Genomic DNA, 25,202 nt, shown 5'->3' with positions numbered 1-25,202 from the left:
TTACATAAGAATTTATAGATTGTTCACCAAAAGTTATAGTAATAAGATTCAAAATTGACCTTATAAACTCAACTTCTAAATCTCAACTAATTGTGCCAACATTAGTCCCCAATACATCCTTTCTCTATTAGGCTATGAGTTAAATACTCTTGAAGGTATGATTTCACAAATAAATTAATGAGCGGTAACGACCATAATGTTACGATTCATAAAATTATTTTGCAAGGACCCACACATTATTACAAGAAAACGCATTGAACACGAATATGAGCATAGCCCACTTTCAACTACAATCATAAATGTTTCATGACTCATCCTTATCTCAACGTTCAATAAATTGAAGCATTAGCTTTAGGTGGCGATTAAATGCCATTGGAATCATTGAGAAAGACGGGGAATCATCATTTTGATAATACATATAGATCATTATATTGACAAGTTTTCTCAAGTTTTCCCTATTCTTTTTTTAGTAATACGGGTAAGTTCAAATAACTATCTATTTAAAGATAATTTTTAACCATTTGATATTGAATGTTTACACCTCTGATATTATATTCTCGATGCTCAAATCCGAAACTTAAATGAGTAACATCAATTCTTATACCATCAAAGTCGTTTGATTCGCATCGATTGACTTTGTAATCAATATTTTTACCCTTGGAAAGGGACCCACATTTTTCCCCTAAATGACAAAAGGAAGAGACAAAATAAAAGCCAAAAGGCATTGATTCAAAGCTTTACAGCATAAAAGGCAAAAGCTGTGTAAGTGTATAAACTGTGATGGGTACAAATTAGATACAGCTCCAAAAAGGCTGCCCACAGCTGAAATGTACAGAGGGGAATTTAGAGTTAGAGAGGGAGCAAAGTGACCAAAAATCTCACTACTTGAGATTTTGTTTGTTTTTTTATGATAAATGACGTTTCAAACATGCGCCCCATACCCTCCGTTAAAAGCTGAACCCTAAACCCATATATCACCCAACACTGTCGCTTAGCCCAATGACAAATCATGCTGCCTTTTGCCTAAAACTTCGTGGCTCCCGTTATGCTCAAGTTGAATAATTGTACAGAGTCCAAATAAAACGGTCATCACTAGATGTATTAATACGGTTTAAGGGTTAATTTTGTTTGTCTTAGATCAAAATTATCATTTTCGTCTATATGATTCTTTCGCATTAATTTAACTCTCAAAATTACTTAAAAGTATTATTCTAGTCTTTGATGTCCGTTTTGACTAACAGAACCGTTAATCTTTTTATGTTTGTCGACGCCAATAATTTTCACGCCAATTAATATTATTGACTTTATTTGATGATGACATGACATTTATTAACAAAATAAATAATAAAATATTTAAAGTATTTACTAAATACAACTGTTAAAAAAAGATCCATAAAAATTTGACAAAATCACTTAATCTCACTAAAATAAATAATAAAGTTTTGGGATACTTTTTTTCCTAATCGTTGTGTTTAGTAAATATTTTAACTTAATCACTTAATCCACAGATGTAGAAGACTCACAATTTTATTTGTCAAAATAGTTAGTGGACTTTGAAGGCTAGGTCGATGTCCTAAACAACTTCGAGTACTAAATTGATGCAAAAAAATCATAAGGGCGAAAAATGATAAATTGAGTCTACTATAGGACAAAAATTGTCATTAGTCTATTAATATTACTGTATGATTTATCGTTTATTATCATAATTTATATATATATATATATATATATATATTGTATATCTATGTATTAATTCTTATTAGGACATTTTGTTATAGATTTGGACTGTTTTTATTATTTGAATTTATTCAATTCACACGTGAAATTGAGGTGCACATTGCATTGAAAACATTTAACAGATGGAAGAAGCGGAACTGCTTTAATTTATTCGTGGTGGCAGGTGGGCTAAGTAGCCAACTTCTGGTAATGAGAGCCGAATGTCAACCGATTTACCTAACTTACAGCTATTTCATTATTCAACGCCCAACATTTTTAACAAGTAAATAGTTAAAGTTGTACGTAGATATTACACTCAAATATCTCATAACTCGAACAAAATATGACCTTTTAACTATATTTATCTTGTCCGTTCGATTCAACACAAGTCATATTTTAATGGGTGAAGTATACAAATGTTCCTCCGACTATAGGATATTGCTCTATTAAATTCCTCAACCATTAAAAGTTACAAAATGGTCTTCTGACTATATAGTGTTGCTTTGTTGAGTCCCTCAACTATTAAGAGTTACAAAATGATCATTCAACTATTCGTTATGTTTCAAAATCGTCCTTTTCCGTTAAAGATTGACTGTCGTCTGAGCTGAACGTTAGCCTGATGACCGAGATATGATAGTCGTTTGAGATTCTAGGTTATATTTTATCATATCACATTCAACATGTTAACATTCAGCTCAGAATGCCGTCAATTTTTTAACATAAAATGATGAGTTTGGAACATAATAAAGTTGAATGTTGAATGAGGCTTAACAAAGAAATAAACTATAGTTAGAGGATCATTTTATAACTTTTAATAAGCTATAGCCGTTTGAGATTTGGATCATATATAACTATATTTTCATTATCTTATTATTTTTAAATTAAAAAAGAGTTGAATTAGACTTAAATCAAAATGTAAAAGCCTTTACAACTATGTTTCGACTTAATCCAACGCAACTATAGACACCTCTACTCCCGACACCTGACCCAAATTGAGTTACGGAATGAAATGTTATGCACCAAATTAGAACGAAAAAAACGTTAGACACCAAATTGAAAAAAAGACATACGTTGGGCACCTTTTTAACATTTAAGCCTCATTATTATATGGAAGATGTGTTTTACATGTTTAATACCCATCATGAGAATTAAAATTAAAACAGAAAAAATGATAATCAAGGTACTATAGTTTATCTTAAATAATAATAGGATAAATTATGCATTTAATACCTAAACTATCAGTTCAAGTCCGTTACCTAAGCTTTCAATTTTTTTAAAACCATATTTGAAGTTTAGTTTTTGTTTCATTTTAGTATCTCTGTTCAAAATTTAACGTTAAATTTTGAAGAAAATTAAAAATTTAGGTACTAAAACAGATAAAAAGTGATAGTTTAGTTACTATATGCGTTAAGTTTTTAACGGTGACGTTATAAAATGAAATAAAAACTAAACATTAGATATTGTATTGAAAAAATTAAAAGTTTAGATACTAAAACAAACTAAAACTATAGCTTAGGTGCTAAATGTGTAGTTTACCCACAATAATAAGATGGGAAGTAAAAAATAGTGGAGGGATAAGATTTATTTGTCAAATTCAATAAACCATCCGAGCTATAAAATGTAATTAAACCAACAAAAAAAAATGACGGGACAAAACCCTATCAACCTTCAAGTAGTTCCAATGGACAGGAATTTTACGAGTTGACATATATAATTTACACATAATTGTTCAAAATATCAGATAAAGTCATATGAATTCAGGATGTGAACTTTAGACATTGTTCTTTTTTGCGGTGAAACAATACTGCGGTGCCTGAACCATTGAGTCTGGCACTGTTGCACCAACTTCAAATGTCACGACGTGTGTAATTATTCCTGAAAATTTTCCATATTCACTCGGTCTATATCTATTATCTAAAAGTTATAAAAACGATAAGTGTTTCAAAAATAATCAAATTTGAGCATGAACTTACCAGCAGAGAAATCCCAGCGAACTGGCCTCTTAGTAGCAACGTCTTCACAGTACCAGATAAAATCCACTTTCTCCCACACGTTACAAAGGAAACCATCCTTGAGTTGAGTCCCCACATAATTAGCTCCATCGAGAAAATCAGGCCTGGGAATCCCAACTCCAAAATCAATGGCATCGCATGTTCCATTGATGCCCAGTGTGTAGTAGAAGGTGGTCTTATTGTTCCACTCCACCGCATAAATATGATCCCCGAGCTGCTGCTGCCTCTGATAGAAATTGCGGCCTTTCGGCCAGTCATACCACATGTCGGATACAAGGAGACGCCCCGACTCCTGTGTGGTGGAAAGAAGTGCATGGAATTGTTCAGGCCATGGTGTTGGTGTTGGTGTTGAGTCTGAGTCGGGCCATTCCGCTGAACAAGGCTGCATAAGTATCAGTGACCAGGTTGTGTATAAAAGGAAGTTCTTCCAACTCATTCTCACTCTTCTGTTTTCTTATGGAATTGGAATGTTCCCAAGGGATTGAAGGATGAAGAAAACGAAGGGAAATGGATAAAGGATCAGTCAAATGAGAGGTTCAAATTAAAAGATCAATTTAGAAAGTGGATTTGAATCACTATTTGATGTTTCGGCCTTTGATCAACAATGTTGGGCTTCTCTATTTTTTTTGGGTTGGACTGACAAGGTTTTCTTTTTTAGGGTACCAGCACACGACCAATCCCCTTCCCTAAAATGGTTAAATAGGTTTACAAGTAGGCAGGCAATCCCCATGGAACCCTACAGCATGCTAAAAGAGAACCCCACATAGAAACAGTGGCAACAAAGGGCATTCTCTGTATCAAATCGTAAGCTTCAGAAACCATTCCAGCTCGACCAAGGGTATCACCCATGCAAGAATAGTGAAAGACATTAGGTGATATATTTTGCTTCGTCGACCAAGCCCATATGGCTACATTGCCTCCAAGGCACGAGCATGTTTGGCGAAGCCAGAAATCATGGTGTGCCAAGAAACAACATTTTTCTTGTCCTCAAACAACTCATTTTGAACGTACCCCACCACCATACAACTCCATATAACAACACTCCTCTCTCCTGCATGCTCTTGAAAACGCAACTAGCACCCTTTATCCACAAACATGCTTGAATCTACGGCAGCGTTTGCACACACAGAAACAACACATATTGCAACAGCGGCGCAAAGAACACTTGAAATGGCGAATTCACTGAACGTGCTTCCATCCCTTAACTAGCATAGGCTTGAAAAGACCCAATGCTTCACGGGCTTCCCTGTTTAATTTGGGCGTATGGAACAATCAAGGTATTCCAAGAAACCAAGCTTCGTTCTGGCATTCCATCGAGCACCTTGCGGGGACAAGACAAAAGGCCATATTTAGAATACATGTTAATGAAAATGTTGTGTGTTCGATCCACACTCACCGCAGAATATTTTTCATGTAGCTCTCTTGAATTAAACAATGGCCATGCTTGTGTAAACCATTTGTTTTCTTTCTTTCTCTTTTTAATTCTTTTACATGTTTCTTTATTTGTGTCATATTATATATGATATATGAAGATGTAATAGAAAAAAAAATCAATGTTTCTTCTAAAAATTAACTATAAAAAGTTACTCTCATAACAACAATAAGGAAATATAAAAATATTAGTATAAAATGTTATAAAACGATTATAATAAATTATCAATGTGAATTTCTATAATTAGTACATGTATAATGTATAAGTTATAAATTTAATACTTATATAGTGTATAAAGTATAATAAATTATTTTTTAAATTTTTAATTAAAAAATAATAAACATATTATTAAGAACAATAATAAAGAATTCTTGGATTCTTGGCGAAAAGGAACCTGTTGGTGAAGGGGATTCTGTATGATATACACAAAAATAAGGAAATTTTAAAATTTTAAGAATTATAAAATTGATGGATTAGAAGGTAAAAAAAAAGGGTAGACTGTTAAATAGGGGGAGATGCATGTTTGTTTTGCAAGCAACAAGTTGTGACGCCAGACAGAATAGTGTTTATTCTGTAGGCTAGCTCCGACAGACGATTCACAAGAGAAAATTAGCCCAAAAATCAGAGAAAAAAAGTCTCTAGGGTTTAATAAAATATTATAAAATCAAAAACCATGCAAAAAGCAGTCCACAAGCCGGACTGTTATAGCAAAAAAACCGTCTTTATTCGAATTTTGCCAAAAATAGAAAAATCCTGAAAATCACTCTAAATTGAAATTCGAAATAAAATAAGCAATCTCCCAAAAATCCGGCCTAAATCGGATTTAAATTGACTTCCTAATTGATAATCGAAATATTACCATAAATAGTAAAAAATATCTAAATCTAGTGATTCGGAGGGGAAAACGACAGAATTTGAGGTTGAAAAAAAGACCACATGGAGTTTAGCTCAATGTGGAGAGCGTGGCGTCGAAAAGAGCTTTCCGGATTGGGGTCTTATGCGCGATTCTGACACCTGTAGCCAAAGTTATGGCCAAAAGACTGAAACATACTCAAAACGACCCCAATGAGGAACATGTCACAATCAATTCCCGCCTTTGCGCTGATCTGCCAACTCATGGTATCTCAGCGCCATCAACGTGCAATCTGACAGCTCAGCATCATCTATCTCGGATCCCCGCATCAAGTTGTTTGTTTTCTTCTGTGTGAATTGTAATGGATGGAGATGATTACTTCAACTAATTTTTTTTGCCCTTTTCATCCTCAAGGTTTTGTTTTAACTAATTGGAACCGATTTAGATAGTACACCTGATTTTGGTAAGTGTGTCTCGCACAAAAAAATTTCGACATACATAAGAACTCGAAACTTGTTTAAATGATGTAAAGGTACTAACCACTTGAACTAATCGTATTTATTTTTACTATATGGTTTACCGACCAAATAAAAAAATTGAGCTTCCTTTTTAGCGTAAATTTCCAATTGCCAAATAGCGAAAACCTATCCCATAGTTGGTTCATGTATATTCCAAAGGCAACTCAAGTCTCCTTGTTTTTTTTTTTTTTTTGTTGATAAAATGTATATTTAATTCAAAGAACAGTCCAACACCCTAAACAAACTATACAGACCATTGACTACCATCTCCTAATAAGCTTTATCTGAACAAAATCATTAATACAATCAATAATCCTCTCCTCATTCCTATGTAACTTCCTAAAATTCCTTTTATTTCTTTCCTCCCAAAGGAAATATACAAAAGCATTCCAAGAGATCTTAAACAAGAAAGTTGAAAGAGACCTACCCCTCCAACGGGATAAAATCCATTGAATTCCCTCCTCCCAACAAACGCTAGCACGATGAACCCCATTCCAAGCTAGAACTGCCCTCCAAATCTTAGTTGAAAAGGAGCGATCAAAAAACAAGTGGTCTCTAGTTTCTCCTTCCTCCCCACATAGCACACATTTATCCTCAAGAACTAACCCCATTCGGCACAGCCTGCCTTTAGTGGGCAGCCTATCCTGCAAACAAACTAGGAAACAATGGAATGCCGAGGCATATGCAATGGGAACCAAACCAACTTCTGCCAAGGAACTTTATCATTCTTCACCCTTATCTCATTCCAAATCCACCTCGTCCGAATAGTCTCCGAACATCTATTTTGAAATAAAGGTCCTGCCACCTCCCTAAGAGAAAGAATCTTCTTCAAACTCTAACTCACCCCAGTGTTCGGATCAAAACATCAAAAATCTCTTCCCCTAAGAACATAAGTTCTCACCCAAGACAAATCTCCTTATTATATAATGTTTTATCTATTCAAAGTTGAAACTCGATTCACACGCATGACATACGTTGCAGCAAAAACCCTAACTTGCCATACTTGTAAAAGCTAAGTTTCTAAGAAAATTACCAATATGCATAACAAGTAACTTGTTTAGGTACCAACGGGTTGATTCAAATAGTAAGAAATTTGATATAGTTTAATAATGTCTCGAGTTTGAGTCTTTATGTCTGTATGAAATCTTCACCAGAAGAATCGCTTATTAAAAAATCAGGTGTGTAACCAGAGTTGGTCTGGATTAATTAAGGAAGCCCTAAAATTTAAAAGGATTATTGACATGATTTATATTAGAATATCTTTTTGCATGAAACCCAGCAGTCTCGGCAATCTTTATCTCCACCACAACAAATAAGCTTAAACAGTAAACCAAGTCCCTACATTTTATTTGATGTCTTTGTCTCTAACCTACATAGGGTAACATAATTCATAATCCTGAAACACCCCATTGGATTGAAAGACAGAAGTTGAATCCCAAGAGTTGGGAGATGCTGATTTTGCATCAAACTGATCACTCGGCCACCAAATCAAGCTGTCCTTTGCACCATTCATGTCCCTGAAACAATCCAGAACTTGATCAGCCATTTGGGGATAACCGGACGTCTTATCGTTGAGAAACTCGTCCAGCTGGCCCTGGTAGCTCGAGACAGGTTGAGCATCGCCATCCTTTCCATTTCCAGTTCCAAAGGGAACTGAGCCATCTGATGGAGATATTCCATCCAAAGAATTATCAACTACCTCAAGTCCCTTGGCTTCGAAATTTCTGGGATAATCTTGCTGTGCAGGTTGAGGGTTTGGCAAGAGAGGTTGCATGATGAGAAGGTTAGGGTTTCCAGTGGAGGCAGCCTGCTGCATGCTTTGGATCATCTTGTCCTGCAAGGGCTGAATCTTCTTTGGCCATAAACCCGGATTGTTATAGAAAGAGAAAGGATTCTGAAGATCACTTTGAAGCTGCAGATGAAGCTGGAGTCGTTCCAAGGCCGAGTTACTCAAACCCATAGAGAATTGATTATCATCCGAGGCTGAGCCACTGGAGTACTGATGATGATCATTAGGGCCTTGATTTGAGGACGATGACCTATGGATGTTGTTGTTATAATGCTTGTGCCTCCCAAGTAGTTTCTTCTTTAATTTGGTGTTCCAGTAGTTTTTGATATCATTATCAGTTCTCCCAGGCAGTTGTGCTGCAATAATGGACCACCTAAAAAGGTAGATCCAACTCAGTCAAGATTATCCTCAACAAGAAAAATACGAAGCATGGAAGAACAAGGAGAGAATATCATAAGCCCTAAGAGATCTGAGAGACTGACTGTAAAAGATGCAGCTTTTTCATATAATTATTTGTGAAGGGTATCTATCTAATCCATGGAGGACAAAGAATAAGAAGACAAGCAATGAAAGCCTAAAAGTTAGAGAGAAAAAGAAAGAGGGATTGTTTTACCTGCTTCCAATACTTATATAGAGACTGCAGATGATTCTGTCTTCTTCTTCAGAGAATCCACCATGCTTGATATTTGGCCTCAAATAATTCAGCCATCTCAGCCTGCAACTCTTCCCACATCTCTTAAGGCCTATGAAATATATTACCAACAGACAAACAAGGTCAAGCTAAACCAAAATCTCATAACAACATGCTAATAAGCTCCCACCATATATATATTTCATTCAAAAGGAAGTTTTATGTTAGGGTAAACTAGGGTTACAAGTATGTACCGATTTTCTGAGGAAGAGCAATCCAATTGCCTCCAGTACCATACCGTTCGATATAAGCCTTGAGCTTAGCATCTTCTTCAGGTGACCATGGTCCTTTCTTCACGTTGGCTTTGTCACAGCAAGGTGCTCGACCCATGTTGTCTGAATTCTTTCTTCAAAACAAAGGAAAAAAGCTGGTTAGAAATGGAGAAAGGAAAGAGCAAGATTTATAGGTACTAAATTGTGAGTGACGTGAGTCATTTTGTTCCCCATAAAAATGCTCAAGTGTTTTTCAAAGACCTGACGATTACAAGTTGGCTAGCTAGGGTTGCTGTGTAAATGAATTGAAAATTGTAAAAGGAAGGCAATACTTTATCTAAAACAAGGAAATGACAAAGGATTGAGTATTCAAAACCTTTTTAATTAGAGGTAGTACCACTCATTGACCTTCATTTCATTTCTATAATATTTTCCTTTTTGATTTTAGGTCTCTAAATAATAGTTTATTAATCATATGTCTTAAAAAATAGATCGCAAACATACATATTTCTCCAATAATAACATGCTTATCGTGATTATGAATGTAACAATTGATTTTCGATACAAGTGATTGGGATGAAGATGTTTTATCATAGTTATAAAAATAATATTTGATTGATATTACTAATTTATGATAAATTGTGAATAATAAGTATCCTATAAATGGAGTCAATATCTTTTAGAGATTTAAAAAGAAGAAGAAAAACATGTTTGTGCTTGTCTTTCTCTTAACCCTAGAATCTATGCATTGACATATATACACTTCCATTTCATCATCAATAAGACCAAAGCTCAAGACTTATTGAGTGAGAGCCGGTAAAGGGTGGGGATCAGGATCAGTCCTTTGATAACAAGATAAGCTTAGATACTTGTTGTGCGTACTATATGTTAATAAGGTGGGATTATTGATGCTATTTGCAAACTAATTTGACTGGTTAAATTAACTTCAAGGTGGATATCTGTTAATTCTTTTTCTAATCAAAGTACAAGAGATACATGTAAATCAACTAACCCCCATTGAGGTTTTAGTTTGAACCAACCAGTAAGCTCATAAACATGTACACAAACAGGGACAGATACAATATTTTAAATTAGAGGGCGAACCTGAACTTATAAAACTTTAGGGGGATAAAAACAGATTTTCAATAAAAAAATACATAAAAAATTTTTAAAATAATAGTAATTTTAGATATTTAGGGGCAATCGCCCCCACCCGCTCTCCCTATGTCCATCCACAACAATGTAATCTTTGTAGGTTCAAGACTTTGGGGTCTGCAATCTGTGTTAAAAAAAGGGATTTGTAGCCAGTTGCTGCCTGGATGTGTTGGCAAAAGGTGTTCCAGGAATTGCTTTTTTTTGAGGAACATGCATAGTAAATTCGTTCAGTTCCTCCATTTCTGTAGAATAATAAGTTTAGACGCCATATCCCCATAGAAAGGACTAACGCAAGTTAATGTACTTTCCTTAGGCCTTCTTCTAGGGATTGGGTCTTCTAGTTCACCTTTTTGACCACTTCTTTTAGCTCCAGGGCTCAATCACCTAAATATTTTAACATATTAAATATCAGTCGATATTGTTTGGTTTAAGCTCTCTTGCTTGTAGTTTTTTAAATTAATACATTTAGTTTTTGTGCGCGCAATAGGGTGAATATTAGGCGTGAAAGTAAGGACAATAACTACGTTCAAACACTAGTCTAGCTTGATGAGTATTATTCATCTCCAAAACCGCCACCTGTCAGATTCCTTCAAGAGATATTAATGAAGATAAGATTGGATTTAATTGCCAAGATAGAACCCAGAAATTAACATGCAGTTACTCTAATAGTTGATGGATTAAATATTATTTTTTTATGAAAAGTATATGTTATAAATTCCGATACACTCAGTCATTTTAGAGGAGTCGTGTCTTAAATTTATCAGTGAAATTTAATAACAAAAAGTCTTCTCCGCGTATTAGGTGCATGAGTCATATTCTCATATAGCAACGAATATAAGTGTTATATATTAATATGAATTTTAATATATTGTTATACTCATAAAACAGACAAAATATTAACATTTAACGATGGATGATTTGATAGAGTTAGATATTCTTCGATGATGATTTATGATACTGTTCTTGAAATTATACAAATTCTTCTTGAGAGAAATTTTGTTAGCATCGTATAATAGAGTGACACCCACTTAGACTTATATTTCATTAAGAAAAGTAAATGGTGTCACGGTATTTGATTCCATGGGAGTTTCGGTTGGGTAGCCAACGGGGAGTTGGTCGTGCCATGGCCACGCTAATTCCTACTTAATTCATTCACTTCATTTATTTAATCACTATATAAAAAATGGTAATATATACATTTAATACCTAAACTATCAGTTTTGATCTATTTTAATACCCAAACTTCTAACTTTTTCAAAACCATACATACCGTTTAGTTTTCATTTCATTTTAGTATCAAGCCGTTTAAAACTTAACGCGTTTAGTACCTAAACTATCATTTTTTGTAAGTTTTAATACCTAAACTTTCAAAAGAAAAATTCAAAATTTAACATTAAATTTTGAACGAGGTACTAAAATGAAACAAAAACTAAAGTTTTTATCGACGGGTACTAAACTAAAACAAAAACTAAACTTTAGACATGATTTTAAAAAAATCAAAAGTTTAGGTACTGATAGTTTAGATACTAAATGCGTAATTTACCCAAAATATATCAGAAAACCCTTCAATGCCACTTCAACTTCACGCATATTATAATCAAAACAAGTTATAGCAGAAGAATAAAGTCAACCAGATGTTTGATTAGTGTATCAAAATAATCTTTGTCAGTGAAAGTGGGACATTCAGAGCACAGAGATACCAAACAAACATGGTGATGGTATTGTTTTAATTAATTTTTGATAGTAAAGCAGGTCGACACCCTTCTCTCACAACAAATAAGTCAAAAGCATACATTACCTTTTTTTTAAAAAAAAAAAAAACAATGTCCATTTGCCATCAATTATAAAATGTTTATTCCTCGGCGAAGCCTATAGGTTCGCTTCCATTGTTACGCTAACTTCACAGTGCAAACATTTTGATATTCTTATAGAATAGTGTTCAAAGAGACTAGTGGTATGTACACTTATGTACTCAATGTACAGTAATGAACTCCTGGTATGTACTATGCATTATTAATTACTATAAACTTACATACAGATGGTGAGTCCCACCTCAAATGACAGGTTTATTCACCCAAATATCAACAATCCTGAGAAAGGGAGAGTCGAGACCTGTTAGGAACCATTTTTTGGTGAAAGATGGAAGACTAAATTGTAGTTAGTAAAACTAACCTCCCCATTGAATTTCATGGCACTTGTTTGTGTATTATGCAGTCTCCTTGAGTATACTAATTCAGCCACATATGTATATCTTGGTACTCTTGAAATAACTTGCGGCAGTACCATACGAGACTCGTTATTGAAGAACCAAGGCAAGGTAGTGTGTATTATTAGCCTAATAGATAGATGACCTTTAACCTCTCTTTAATTTTTCCCAGCATGATAGTGAGGAAAATGAAATCCTTGCTTCAGAATTGAATTTATTCTATTTCATCGCGGCAGCCATGTTTCTCAGCTCTGAAAAGGAAGGTCTCTCTGCAGGATCATAGGCCCAACATTTTTCCATCAAAGCCTTCCATTCAGGATCACACCATGATGGTATTTTTGGACGTAATGTGTTGTTTACGATTCCCCCTGCATGTTAAAAGAAGAAACTGTTGGTAGAGATGACGGTAAAATATCCATTAACGGGCCAAACTCACATCTGACTATATAATCAGAATGAATCCAAAAACATGCATATTAGTAGAATAGAAATGCTTCACTCAGAAGAGATCTGAAGATACAAATCCAGTTATCGGAACCGGTCTTTTAGTATGTTAAAGAAATTGCACAAATTTGTTTTCCCTCGAACATTGGGTGACAAATCCCCAAATTACAGCTATCAAATGAAGATTGACAAATGAAGTTGAACACTGAATAAAAAGAAAATCCAGATAACCTTCTTAAAATTTATATAAGAAATAGTCCCAGCTAAAGTGATAGGACAAAGTCATGAGTATCAGGCATAGACCCAGATCTGATGAAGGGATGCTTGATCTTCGGTAGGTCCTTATAGCCAAATGCATAGGCTGACGGACATGTACAAAATTTTGTCAATGTAAAGAGTTGAGGAAGCAAAGATTTTGAGCAGAACGCATGGAAGACGTGCAGCGAGATACTATACAACAAGACACTTACCGATTATAGAAGCACAATGAATATCTGCATAACGATCCCAAAAGAGTAGACATCAATTTGGAGTGCAGTAATTAATGAAACATGAATAAAATCAGTATCTGGCCAAATAAAAAATATAATAAACAAAGAATTCATGTTGCAAACAACTGTATCTGTGCACTGATGCTACTACCTTTTCAGATACCATGTCACTTTTACCACTCAAAAGCTCAGGTGCCATCCACGGTAGAGTTCCATGAACACCTCCTGAAACTAATGAATGTTGTCTGACCTTTGATAAGCCCAAATCACCAATCTAAAAGGCCCCGTGCATTGCATGAGTTCCAGTTCCGTCAACCATCAGAAAAAACTAATAGTAACTGAAGAATATGGTAAGAGGTCACATGCTATAGAAACAATCTCAAGCTGAAACAATTACCAAGCTTCAACCGTTAAATTAATCACCACAAGTATACAGTAACATCTAGAATTTTCAAGAAATATGGAAGAACAATATTTACTGAACACAACCAGCCCCAGCCCCAGCCCCTCCTACACCTATGGCCTTAAAGTTTGAGTTCAGGAAACAATATCTAAAACAGTATACCTTGCAAACTGGACGTTGTGGATCTCGCATGTTTACCAACAAATTTGCACGTTTCAAATCAAAATGTACAATGTTCTTCGCATGCAAATACTCCATGCCAAATGCAACGTCCATGGCTATGATAAGTCTCTTACGACGATCAATAGTCCTGCTAAATAAAATTATTTTATCACAAAGATTACTTAAGAATTAAGATGGTGCATGAAAAGGAAAACGGAACTTCTAAAACAAACTACAGTGAGGATGCCCAAAACACAACCTGACCGCAGAGTTATTAACATGGTTATCTGTCCTTCTGTAAGAACTGCTTCAAGGATCCATTAACCATGAATTCTGAAACAGTAGCTAAGGATCCATCAGGACTATCACGAACTACACCATGGAAGGAAACAACATTTGGATGATGTAATGAACTCAATATCAAAGCTTCCTTCCAGAAATCTGCAATCTATGGAGGCAGAGAAATAAAAATTGCAATCAACAATATATGAGAACTGACATGCATAGAAGTATCATATATCATGAGAGCTCTGGGAAAAAAGAATCCTTGGGAGCGAGTTAACAAATCCAAAAAATTGAACTATATCGCACAAAATATCCTTTTGCTTTAACTGCCACCATACACAGGCATCAACTAGATGAGGATTAAACAGAAAGATTACATCTGAAGAAACATACAACTAAATACGAAAAGCAAATTGTAAAAAGTTGGTCTTCTAGAAACATATGGTAGGTTAATCATAATAAGGGCAACAAGGAAGTATCATTAAAGTGATAACAAAACCTTTCCACCTGGACTCTGCCAAAGAGGGAAGAAAGAAGAGTGAACAATAGGCAAAGAAATCACAAGTTGAATTGCTTCCATTTAATTGAAAATTTTATAAGAATTTTACATTTATTTTCCCTATTGGTAGTGATCAAGACTTCATAAGAGATTACAAGCATTGTGTATGCGGAGAAAAGAAAATAATTGGGCTTGACAATTATTTTTTGGTAATAAAGCACCAACAGTTTTTGTCCGATACGTGAAACCACATAGTAGTTCATTCTTCAAGTTATATAAGCACTTATTTTTAGTCTTTGTGCAATAATTTAGAGGAAAAGCTGTAAAAACCATTAACTTTGCTCCTCCCCCCTTTAGCTTCTAACCAATTCAGTTTTTTTTTTTAATTCATGGTGGAATATCAACTTAAAAACTTAGCTACACAGCTAAACAAATGTGCCATAGCATCTGTGACAAATGAGACATATCAGGTTAATCATTTGTTCAACCTTTTAATCATCAAGCAGCCTTGTATAAAAAGGATAAGCTACAAAAGATTCACAAAGAAAAGTGCTAATACTTATTACCATTCGTTCTCTTTGCGAAGGCCTTCCTGCAAAGCAGCTAGCTTTAATTCTCTTGATTGCTACAACAGAACCTTTCCATTTGCCCTGATAAACTGTCCCCCGTGTTCCAGAGCCCAATTATAAGATCTCCTCGAGATCATCGTTTTTAATTGCTGAAGGTAAAATGCAAATACCATCAGAAATAAAATAGTATCAGATGTGTAAAATAGGTAAAACATCGGGTTAAATATTGAGTTCGTCCCTATACTAGTATACAATATCTGTTACTTTGGTACCTAGAGAATTGGAATTTGCAATTAAGCATCTGAACTTTTCATTTTGTAAACTTTTTGGGGCTTTAAGACTAACCCATTAGTATACCATTGTTTGATTGGACTTTCTGGCCACGTAAACTACTTAAATAATGATGTTGATCCTAAGAGACAAGTACTTAGAAAATGAAAGTTAAAAGTAACTAGTTTTTTATATGCAAATTCTAAATTTTTAGATGAATATTAATCCTAAAAAGATTGACGATCTCAAGAAATAATCCTGAGATATAAATTAAAGTTAAATGAGGAGAAGGTAGAAGAAAACAATGACCTGTAACCCTCTTGCAAAAGCTTCTTCCTCAGCCTTTGATGGTTCAATTTTGGCCAGGGCTTCGTTGTCATTATCAGAATCCAATTCCATCTCGCCATGGGCATTCTAGAGAGAAAATGTATATTAGAAAGAGAAAAATATAACATTGCATGAATGTTATCTAATATAGAAAAAACATTGCATGATGTTCTCTAATATAGAAAATTTTCTTTAATCTCACCAGTGATTCTGATTCATCCGCAGCTGCTTCTTTGTCAATTGCATCACACTTAAGGGGAGTAAAATCTTCGCATTTGGCTTTCACTTCTTTAACCTCCTCCAAAGCTACTTTTGTAACTGAAGCTACGAAGTCCGGTATGAAACTCAGACAGCTTACAGACAACTCTGAGTTTTCAGCAGCGGTAGTATCTTTTTCACCAGGTTTTGCCTGGCTGCCACCCTTTTCAGCCAGCTTTAAACAATTTGAAACGTTAACCTCATTAGATGCTACTTTAGATTCATATTCAGGAACTTTGGTTTGCTCAGGAAAGTACACACTTGGAACATCAGACTTTTCCATCTTCATCACATGGTTTGCTTCATCTTCCAAGGGAACAATTTTATCCTCAATCCCCAATGCCCCAATTACACTACAATCAACTCGTGATTCCTGATTGCCGCTGGAAACAGATGTATCATGGATTAAAGTTGAAGGTTGATCTGGCAACTGAACAGGTTCTGTGGAAGTGGCAAATTTTAGCATGTCTCGAGGGGCTTGAACTGGTTCCGTAGTTACAGCATCTTGAGTTTCCTGACAATGAGGACCAACGTCCATCTTGAGAGGATGGGCATAAGCAATGTCTCGAACAGCATTCCCATCAGAACTCAGCATCTTTTGTGGAGACTCAACCCAAGTACTTTGACTATCTGTTTCAACACGAGGCTTTGTGCTAGCTTCTGCTGGATCTTTAAAAAACGCAGTGTTAACTGCAGAATTTACTTGCTGAGGTAAGCTACATGCTTCATAAGCTGGAGCACCATGAGTTTGATTCTGAACATTTCTCAACAAAGAATGCGTATGGACATGTAATGCTTGGTAAACGTTGTCTCCTCCATATGGGTAAGGATAATTCCCATAACGGGCCGCTCCATGTTCTTCACGAGGAATGGTCATGTGGGGCGAAGCAACCACGGCTTGATCATGAAATATTTCATTCCCCAACTCAGATCCAGCTCGCTGATTAACATTATTTGAGAGCATGTGATGGCCATCAGATAAATTAGCATGCTCAAGAGGTAAATTCATGCCAGTACCATCTACAACATTGTGGTCATTCAATCTTCCAGTTCCATGAACATGATTTCTTACTTCCTCAACACATGGGTTCAATTGATGTTGCAAACCCCATCCTTTTTCATGACCATGTGTTTCACCATGACCAGAAGAGGGATCAACTTGGTCTTTGGAATAAAATCCAAGATGCAATTTTCCATCTGCATTCATCATGAATGCTTCTCGGTTCGAGGGGCATTCAGCACGTAGACTATTTATCTGAGGAACAGCCTTTCCATTGTTGGGATGCTCCAAATGTGGTGACTGATTTCTGCAAAAAGTGACCCTGCCATACTCCCAGAGGTGGTTCCCCTCATACACAGCATGACCATGAAGGATGTTACCAGGAAAACCACAAGCCTTATCTCCAGACATAGCTCCTGTAGGCATCCATACTACACTATCCGAAAAATGTGGCTGGTGCTCATATTGGGGATGACGATTTAATCGCTGCCTTACATATTCTTCTTGCATTCTATCCATGCATTTGTCTTGAAATTCAGGAAAAAGTACCCTGTAACGAGAAGATAGTGAAGGTGATAGTGTTCTGGGAGTATGGTGTCCATGGTGACTAGGAGAATAGCACACAGGACTCCATGGACCTTCCACTTCATTGTGTCTCTGAGGAACTTGTTGCTGGAACTGCCCAGAACCCAATTGAGGAATAGTAGGACTAAGCAAGTTATATACTGGTATGGGTATTTCACCACTCCTCTGGATATGAAGTCCACCATCAATACTCATACTGTTAAGGTATTGTTCTGCTTAATGAATATCCTCAGAAACTGGAGACATCACAGGTGAGTCACATTTCCTAAAATCGGAACCCTCATTTAAACTTTTCAAAGCATCCACAAACATCCTCTCAGTCACCCTCTCATTCCCATCAATGAATTGTGATAAACCATCTTGGTCAGGATGCGAAAACAAAAAATCCTAAGCCTAGTGAACCCATCACTTGAACCCAACTTCTCATACTCTTCCATCATGTTCGTCACATCATCATCATTCACAACTGACACTAAAGCATCAAGATACTCTTCTGGCTGCTGATATTTCAAAACTGCTGCTCCATCATAAAGCTCCCTCATCTTAGTCATCAACTCCTCATACCTAATATCTCTAGGCACACTCACAATTCGAGTTTCTCCACCAACATACCTCAATTTCCCATCATGGGGACCAGGCAAAATGCTACCTCAGAAGCTACACAAGAATTTGTCACGAGGGGTTGCATCATTGGAACCAGCGGTGTAGGAAGGCAAGGCAGATTCTGGGGATAATGAAGGGGAATCCATCAAATACACAGCTTGACGATTTGCTGCTCTTGATGATCACTTATTCTTTTATTACACATGTAAGGTTTTCGCCACACCATGTATTTCAACAATACGGAAAACTCTACCCAATACGGAAACAGTTATACAAGTTCCATACTTTTAACACCATGAACAGATTGGTTCTCCATCTGGTAACTCAAAAAGAGTACCAGAAATCATCAAATCTATTAAATTTCTCAAATACCACGAAAGAAACACAAAATAAAGAAGAGAAAATGGAAACCTAAATTGAATCCAACGAATCAAAACCTACAACTAACCTAAATTCGTCGATAACAGCTGAAATAAAACCCAGAAAAGCTTCCGAATATAACAGTTTCTAGATTCAATATAAAATCCAAATCAGTTTTGATAATTCACATTAGTTTAAGTTGCGAATAACTTAAATCCTTAAGCTTAAAAAGGAAAAAAATGTACCTGAGAATGGGGATTATTAAAAGAGGGTTTTCTTTTCTTCTCTCTCTCTCTCTCTCTCTTTCTCTGCTTGACTAGGAAAGGGTATATTTTGATGAAATGAAGAATGGAGGTAATATGAATATGTGATTGATGTAAAGAAAAAGAGAGAAACAAAAAAGAAAAGAAGAAAAACAATCTTAAGTGTGAGGGTGGAGGTGGAGGTGGAGGTGGAGGTGGAGGTGGAGGTGGAGGAGGACGATGAAGAAGAAGAGGAGCGCCAGGCAGTTGGAAAAAATAAAAAATAATAAAACAGAAAGTGGGGACATCTTTGGAAACATGCCAAGGTAGCGTCCCACGTGGCACAATCTATCTCTCCTTCCTTTCTTTCCCTCTATTCTTTATTTCCCTTAATTATTTTAGGATAAACTACCATATTGGTCACCAATCTATTATCATGTCTCTACTTTGGTCCCCTAATTATTTTTTGGTCACCATATTTCATGTATTATCAGCAGCCAACTTGTTCAGGTTGAATTGCTTTATGAAATATGTAAAACAAGGCCACCTTTTGGAATATGTTTTTATCAATCTATCACATACAAAGTAATGAAAATTCTCAAATATCAAAATAAAGATAATAAAATAATCAAAGAATAATGAATATTGATAATCTGGTATAATTATCCCTAAGTGGCTGGCTCATAAGTCTTTCAAGACATGTTGCACTCTGGCGGTAGACCTTGAGGGAACCTCTTGGCATCAGTGCAGTAGTTATAGATCATATAGTTCTTCTGCACCCATTGCAGCCTTTGTTGATTCGTTGAATCCATCTCTTGAGAGAACCATGCGTTGTTGGATGATGATGAATTTGATTTGCAGGAAGTAGCTCCATTGGACCACACACAAGCATCGGCATTGAAGTTCCTGTAAGAGGCGGTGAAAGGAGCTTGGGTCCAATCGGTCTTGACCAGACCACCCCTTGTGGCCCAGTCATCAGCGTTCCACAGGCTGGAGTAAATTCTCATGGGCTGGTTCTTGGGGAACGGGACACCAAGCGATTCCATGTTTTTGAACTCTCTGATGGGTGTACCATCCACAGAGAAGATGATGCGTTGGGGATTCCAGAGGATGGAATAAGTATGGAAATCGGCAGTTGGATCAAACCAGAGGTAGAACTGTTGTTCTCTGTTGCCCTTTCCTTGACTGAACACATTGGTGTGAAGAATGTAAGGGTCGCCACTCAGATTCCCAAGGAACTCGAAATCAATTTCATCCCATGTCGATCCTTTCGAAGATAGCTGCACATACAAATAGTGAAATATAAGTAAGTACCACCATGACCACCGTATTATAAACAACTGTTACCTATTATGTAAAAAAGAGAGTGGAGAAAGAAGAAATGAATGGATAATAACTTACATAATATGCAGTGACTGTGCCAGCAGAGTTGCCGGGAACAAGCTTGAGTTGCATATCAATCTTGCCAAAAAGATACTCATTCTTGGACTGGAAACCAGAGCCAGAAGCTTTATCGAGAGAAAGAGTGAGAACCTCTCCATTGTTGATGATGTTACCACGGCCATCTCCCCATGTGATGTCGAAATCGTTGTGGAGGTTGCCGGCGTTTGCCGCCATGAGACAGCCGAGAAAAAGGGGCATAAACAAGTTAAACTTGAGACCTGAAGAACTCATTTTGTTTACTGGTTTTTTTGCACAGGTAGCAGAGAGAAACGAGAGAATATGCTGGGAAATGAGAAGTTAGCAGGTTGAAAAATGTGGAGTGATGGTGAGGGGAATGGTAGAGCTTGGCATTTATATAGTAAAGAAAAAGGAATGGGAAGAGGCGAAGAGCCAAGGAAGCTCCCTTGAGCTTGGTTGTAGACGGTTGTTTAAGCGTTGTATACAAAAATAGCTGTAAATATGGCCCGCAGAAACAAGGTTCGTGATATAACGCGGCTTTATTAATTATTAGAAAGTAAAATTTGTTGTGCTAATTGCTGCTCAGTTCCTTTCACCGGGCTAGCTAACCAATACGACAACGCCGCCTCCAAGTAACCAAATATACCCACTCAAAGGTCCCCTTTGTCGATGAAAATGATTTGTGATTAAATGTTGATAACTATTTAAATGGTCATCAAAGTTTTACGGCGTTAAAATTCTGGTTAATTTTTTAAAATTTAATCTTTTAGTTAATTAATGATACTTAATGATCTGTTCATTCAACTTTTAGTGATTAATGTTTGGATCATCTGAACAATTTTACTTTGATATTTTAGCTAATAAATTATTAGTTTTATTTAAAACACACATATTCAGGTGAACAATATTTGTTTCTATGTAGGGATGGATCGAAGAAAGTATTGGAGGGTGTGTTTGCACTCCTTGAAAACTTTAAATCCTTATATAGTTTATATATTTTCTAATGAAGATATAATTTTAAACTCTTTAAATTTCTAATATAACTTCGTAGATCTATTCTTATAATATAAAATTATGTGTTATCATTGACTCTATAAATATAAAATTTATTAAAAACAATTATTAGCATAACAATTATATTATAAAGATTTATAACATTTAAGTACCTAAAGTATTTATTTGTCAAAATAAGTATTTAAATTTATCTTTTTGGTCAAAATAGATACTTAAAGTATTCAATTTTTTTAATTTAAGTACTTAAAGTATTTTTTAATTAATATAGCATGTCAATTTTTTAAAACTTATATGAAATTTTTTTTTGAATACTTTAGGTACATGTTTTGACCAAAAATACTTTATGTACTTATTTTGACTAAAAAAGATAAGTTTAAGTACTTTTCTTGAGTAAAAAATACTTTAGATACTTAAATGAAAAAAAAATATTTTAGATATTTATTTAAAATATAAACCTATTATAAAATAATATAATTTGACATTTAATTTTTTTTGTTAAATTAGACATTTAACTTTGGCAAAACCCAATCAATACAATAAAATATATATTTTCCCAGCATGTTCATTACTTATTTTTAGCCTAGCTTGGGTAGATAATATCTCGGGAAGATATACTGAGGTCAAAATTTTCACAGTTGGTTGTCAAATGATAAGTAACGCGAACTTCGATTATCGTAATGCGAATATGTAAATCGTAATGCGAACTTGGACTCGTAACGACTGGTTGTATTGCATTTGTTTCTTAAGAATTTTCTTTAAAAAGATAGTATTCGCGCGGACGTGTCGAAGACACGTATTACCACGACCACGACCACGACCACGAGACGAGACGGACGGCGGCGGCGCGCGAGAGTCCCCTTGTTCTCTATCACTCAACAAGGAAGTGAGAAAACCAAGCCTTAAATACCATTCTCAATAGTGTTTCAAATACTATGTGGGATTGAGCATTACCAACACTTGTTTCCAATACAATGTGATTATTCAGGAAACAATTAACAATCATGCACCTTAAAACAACTGAATTAGCAACCAATTGCATTAGTATTATACGATTAAATATGTCATAATTAAATGTCGACTATCGCATTGCGATTTACATATTCGCATTGCGATAGCCGACTATCGCAACGAATTTGAAATAAATCGCAACGCGAACTTCGACTATCGCAACGCGAACTTGGACTATCGCAATGCGAATATGTAAATCGCAATGTGATAGTCAAAGTTCGCGTTGCGAATCTGGAAACTGATTTGCGATACCGGAGATCGCGTTGCGAATTATCGATCGCATTGCGATTTAGTTGGTCATTTTGGCAAATCCAAAAAAAAGTTGGTTAAAATCGTATATTATAAGGCATTTTTTGTCACTGAGATTATTTTCTCTATTATTAACTATGATCATCATTAATTCGGTTTATAAAAATTTAAATTTTTAAAGAGCTTAACGTATAATTATAAATTAGTTGAAAATTTTAAAAAAAAAATATTTAAAATAAAAGATAAACTATACAAATGATCACCTAACTATTACTCCTTTTTGTTTTGACCATTATTTTTGAAATTTTTTTAATCATGTCACTTAACTATTTAAATGCATTCAATTAAACCATTTGGTGTTAATATTTAAAGAAAAAACTGATGTGGCAGTTAAAATATTTAATATAATTACACATTTTGTCGATGTTACTTATATATTTTATCAATTTGATCTTAATTTTAATAAATTATAATAAACTTAGCCCTCAAATCAAATGATGCCAACGTAGTATTAATTCATCTTATTCTTCTAATTTGTAAAAACAAACAAGAAAGAAAAGAAAAATTAAGAAAAAATATTTCATTTTCGAGAAATAAAAAAAATTAAATCATTAACCTCAATTTCATTTCCCTTTACCATGTCTCGTGTTGTTGTCGTCCTTATCATCTCTTTCACCATCGCCATTTTTTATTCTCTCTCTTGTTAGTTATTGTTGTCGTCGCCCTTATCATCAGCCACTCAGGCGATGTGGATTTGGGTATTTATGCTTTAGGAATTTTAATAGATTTAAGTGAAGTTTGTTGGGGTAATGGCTGCTCAGTTCCTGTGTCCAGGTTAGCTAAACCCATACGACAACACCGTTTCCAAGCAACCAAATATATCCACTCAAATGTCCCCTTCGTCGATGAAAATTATCTGTACTAAATGTAGATAACTACTTAAATGGTCATCCAAAATTTACGGCGTTAAAAGTTTAGTTAATTTTTTAAAATTTAATCGTTTAGTTTTTAAAATTTTAATATTTTAGTCACTTAATGATCTGGTCATTCAACTTTTTGTCATTAAGCACGAACCAACTTATCTTAGTGGTTAAAGTAATCGTTATTATTATTTGAGATCACGGTTCGAGCACCAACGATTGTAGCAAGGTGATTAAGTATTCATTGTCAAATGATTGAGAATATTTAGAACAAATACTACTTCGTAGTCACCTCAGCTTAATAAAAAAATCTTTTTTACCATTAATGTTTTGATCATCAGAACAATTTCACTTTGATATCTTACTAATAAATTATTATTTTTTAATAAATATTAATATTTAATGTAAAGTAGACAAATGGTTCCACGAATATAGGATATTGTTTTATTAAGTCCATCGATCATTAAAAGTTATAAAATGATCTTCAGACTATAGAGTGTTGTTTTGTTGAGTCACTCAACTATTGAAAGTTACAAAATGGTCACAAGACTATTCATCATGTTCCAAACTCGTCCTTCTCTGTTAAAAAAATTATGTTATTCTTAGTTGTACGTTAACATGCTGACTAAGATATGATAAAATTTGATCCTAGAAACTCAAATGATTATCATATCTCAATTATCATGTTAACGTTCAGCTTATACAACTGCCAATTTTTAATAAAAAAGACGAGTTTGGAACATAATGAATAGTTGAGTGACCATTTTGTAATTTTTAATATTTAAGAGACTTAATAAAGCAACAACCTGTAGTCATAAGATCATTTTATAACTTTTAATAGTCGAATAAGTATTTTTCCCTAATATCTAAAACATACATTTATATGAGAATAATATCTATTTCATAGAGATGGATTGAAGGAAGTGTTTGAAGGTATGTTTGTACTCCTTCAAATTCTTAAATTCTTATATAATTTATGTATTTTTTTAATAAAAATTTAATTTTATACTCATGAAACTTTATAATTTTGAATTCCATGCATTTCTAATATAACTTTGGCATAACCCAATCAAGATAATAAAATAATATTTTTCCCAGCATTTTCGTTACTTATTTTTAGCCTAGCTTGGGTGGATAATATACCGGGAAGATATACCAACTGAGGTGAAAATTTTCACGGTTGGTTACCCAAGGCTTATAGCCTAAAAGAATATAATACATATTTGAGAGGAGAACAATTTCACACTAATTTTATTGTGTTTTATAGTTTCGTGTATGATATTTTCAACATATAATTACAAATTTCTAAAGTTAAAGGGTTCTTTTTGTATTATTGATTCAGTAACATTTTGGGAGTTTCTGGTTACTTAAAGGCGGTGTTGTTCATAATGGTAATAGCCAGCTAACCTGGCGACAGGAACTGAGCTGCAATTAGCCCAAAGCAGCTCACTTTCCAGTAAAGCCGCGTGTTATCATGAACCGTGTTTTTGTAGGGTCGTTGTCAGTGCGATATGGCAGCTATTTTTTA

General features: G+C 34.9%; 3 protein-coding genes, 1 long non-coding RNA gene and 1 pseudogene across 6 annotated transcripts; all 5 read right to left on the bottom strand.

Annotated features, from left to right (window-relative positions):
* Positions 1-3,313: 3,313 nt before the first annotated feature.
* LOC120132306 (uncharacterized protein At4g14100-like) lies at positions 3,314-4,255 on the bottom strand. Its single transcript, XM_039149093.1, has 2 exons — positions 3,690-4,255; positions 3,314-3,591 (listed from the first exon to the last, which is right to left on the bottom strand). The coding sequence occupies exons 1-2, from the start codon at positions 4,162-4,164 to the stop codon at positions 3,488-3,490; spliced, it is 579 nt and encodes a 192-aa protein (XP_039005024.1). The 5' UTR covers positions 4,165-4,255; the 3' UTR covers positions 3,314-3,487.
* Positions 4,256-7,825: 3,570 nt separating this feature from the next.
* Positions 7,826-9,377, bottom strand: LOC120132297 (transcription factor MYB36-like). Its single transcript, XM_039149083.1, has 3 exons — positions 9,206-9,377; positions 8,934-9,063; positions 7,826-8,693 (listed from the first exon to the last, which is right to left on the bottom strand). The coding sequence occupies exons 1-3, from the start codon at positions 9,339-9,341 to the stop codon at positions 7,901-7,903; spliced, it is 1,059 nt and encodes a 352-aa protein (XP_039005014.1). The 5' UTR covers positions 9,342-9,377; the 3' UTR covers positions 7,826-7,900.
* A 3,001-nt stretch (positions 9,378-12,378) lies between these two features.
* On the bottom strand, positions 12,379-14,592 carry LOC120132320. Of its 3 annotated transcripts, XR_005516993.1 has the most exons (7): positions 14,344-14,592; positions 14,085-14,232; positions 13,671-13,857; positions 13,499-13,522; positions 13,260-13,389; positions 12,551-12,952; positions 12,379-12,468 (listed from the first exon to the last, which is right to left on the bottom strand). It is a non-coding gene; the product is annotated as an uncharacterized LOC120132320 (long non-coding RNA). The 3 variants fall into 3 exon arrangements; XR_005516992.1 differs by having other exon boundaries at positions 13,671-14,232; XR_005516991.1 differs by lacking the exons at positions 13,260-13,389; positions 13,671-13,857; positions 14,085-14,232; positions 14,344-14,592 and having other exon boundaries at positions 13,499-13,662.
* Positions 14,593-15,440: 848 nt separating this feature from the next.
* LOC120132319 lies at positions 15,441-18,782 on the bottom strand (annotated as a pseudogene).
* Positions 18,783-19,630: 848 nt separating this feature from the next.
* On the bottom strand, positions 19,631-20,771 carry LOC120132335 (xyloglucan endotransglucosylase/hydrolase protein 22-like). Its single transcript, XM_039149117.1, has 2 exons — positions 20,484-20,771; positions 19,631-20,362 (listed from the first exon to the last, which is right to left on the bottom strand). The coding sequence occupies exons 1-2, from the start codon at positions 20,754-20,756 to the stop codon at positions 19,775-19,777; spliced, it is 861 nt and encodes a 286-aa protein (XP_039005048.1). The 5' UTR covers positions 20,757-20,771; the 3' UTR covers positions 19,631-19,774.
* Between the last annotated feature and the right edge of the window lie 4,431 nt (positions 20,772-25,202).

The sequence above is a fragment of the Hibiscus syriacus genome, unplaced genomic scaffold, assembly GCF_006381635.1.
Source record: "Hibiscus syriacus cultivar Baekdansim isolate YM2019G1 unplaced genomic scaffold, ASM638163v2 tig00110560_pilon, whole genome shotgun sequence".
In the NCBI taxonomy this organism is placed as follows: Eukaryota; Viridiplantae; Streptophyta; class Magnoliopsida; order Malvales; family Malvaceae; genus Hibiscus; species Hibiscus syriacus.
Note: the sequence above shows the minus strand (reverse complement) of the source record. Positions and strands in the feature narration are given on the sequence as shown.

Bases quoted from the DNA above. Each gene is read 5' to 3' on its own strand.
- LOC120132306 (XM_039149093.1), bottom strand. From the start codon at position 4,164: ATGAGTTGGAAGAACTTCCTTTTATACACAACCTGGTCACTGATACTT. The intron at 3,592-3,689 runs GTAAGTTCATGC...GAAAATTTTCAG, and splicing joins TCGCTGGGATTTCTCTGCTG to GAATAATTACACACGTCGTG.
- LOC120132297 (XM_039149083.1), bottom strand. From the start codon at position 9,341: ATGGGTCGAGCACCTTGCTGTGACAAAGCCAACGTGAAGAAAGGACCA. The intron at 9,064-9,205 runs GTACATACTTGT...TATATTTCATAG, and splicing joins TGCTCTTCCTCAGAAAATCG to GCCTTAAGAGATGTGGGAAG. The intron at 8,694-8,933 runs GTAAAACAATCC...CTACCTTTTTAG, and splicing joins TATATAAGTATTGGAAGCAG to GTGGTCCATTATTGCAGCAC.
- LOC120132335 (XM_039149117.1), bottom strand. From the start codon at position 20,756: ATGAGTTCTTCAGGTCTCAAGTTTAACTTGTTTATGCCCCTTTTTCTC. The intron at 20,363-20,483 runs GTAAGTTATTAT...TTGTATGTGCAG, and splicing joins GCACAGTCACTGCATATTAT to CTATCTTCGAAAGGATCGAC.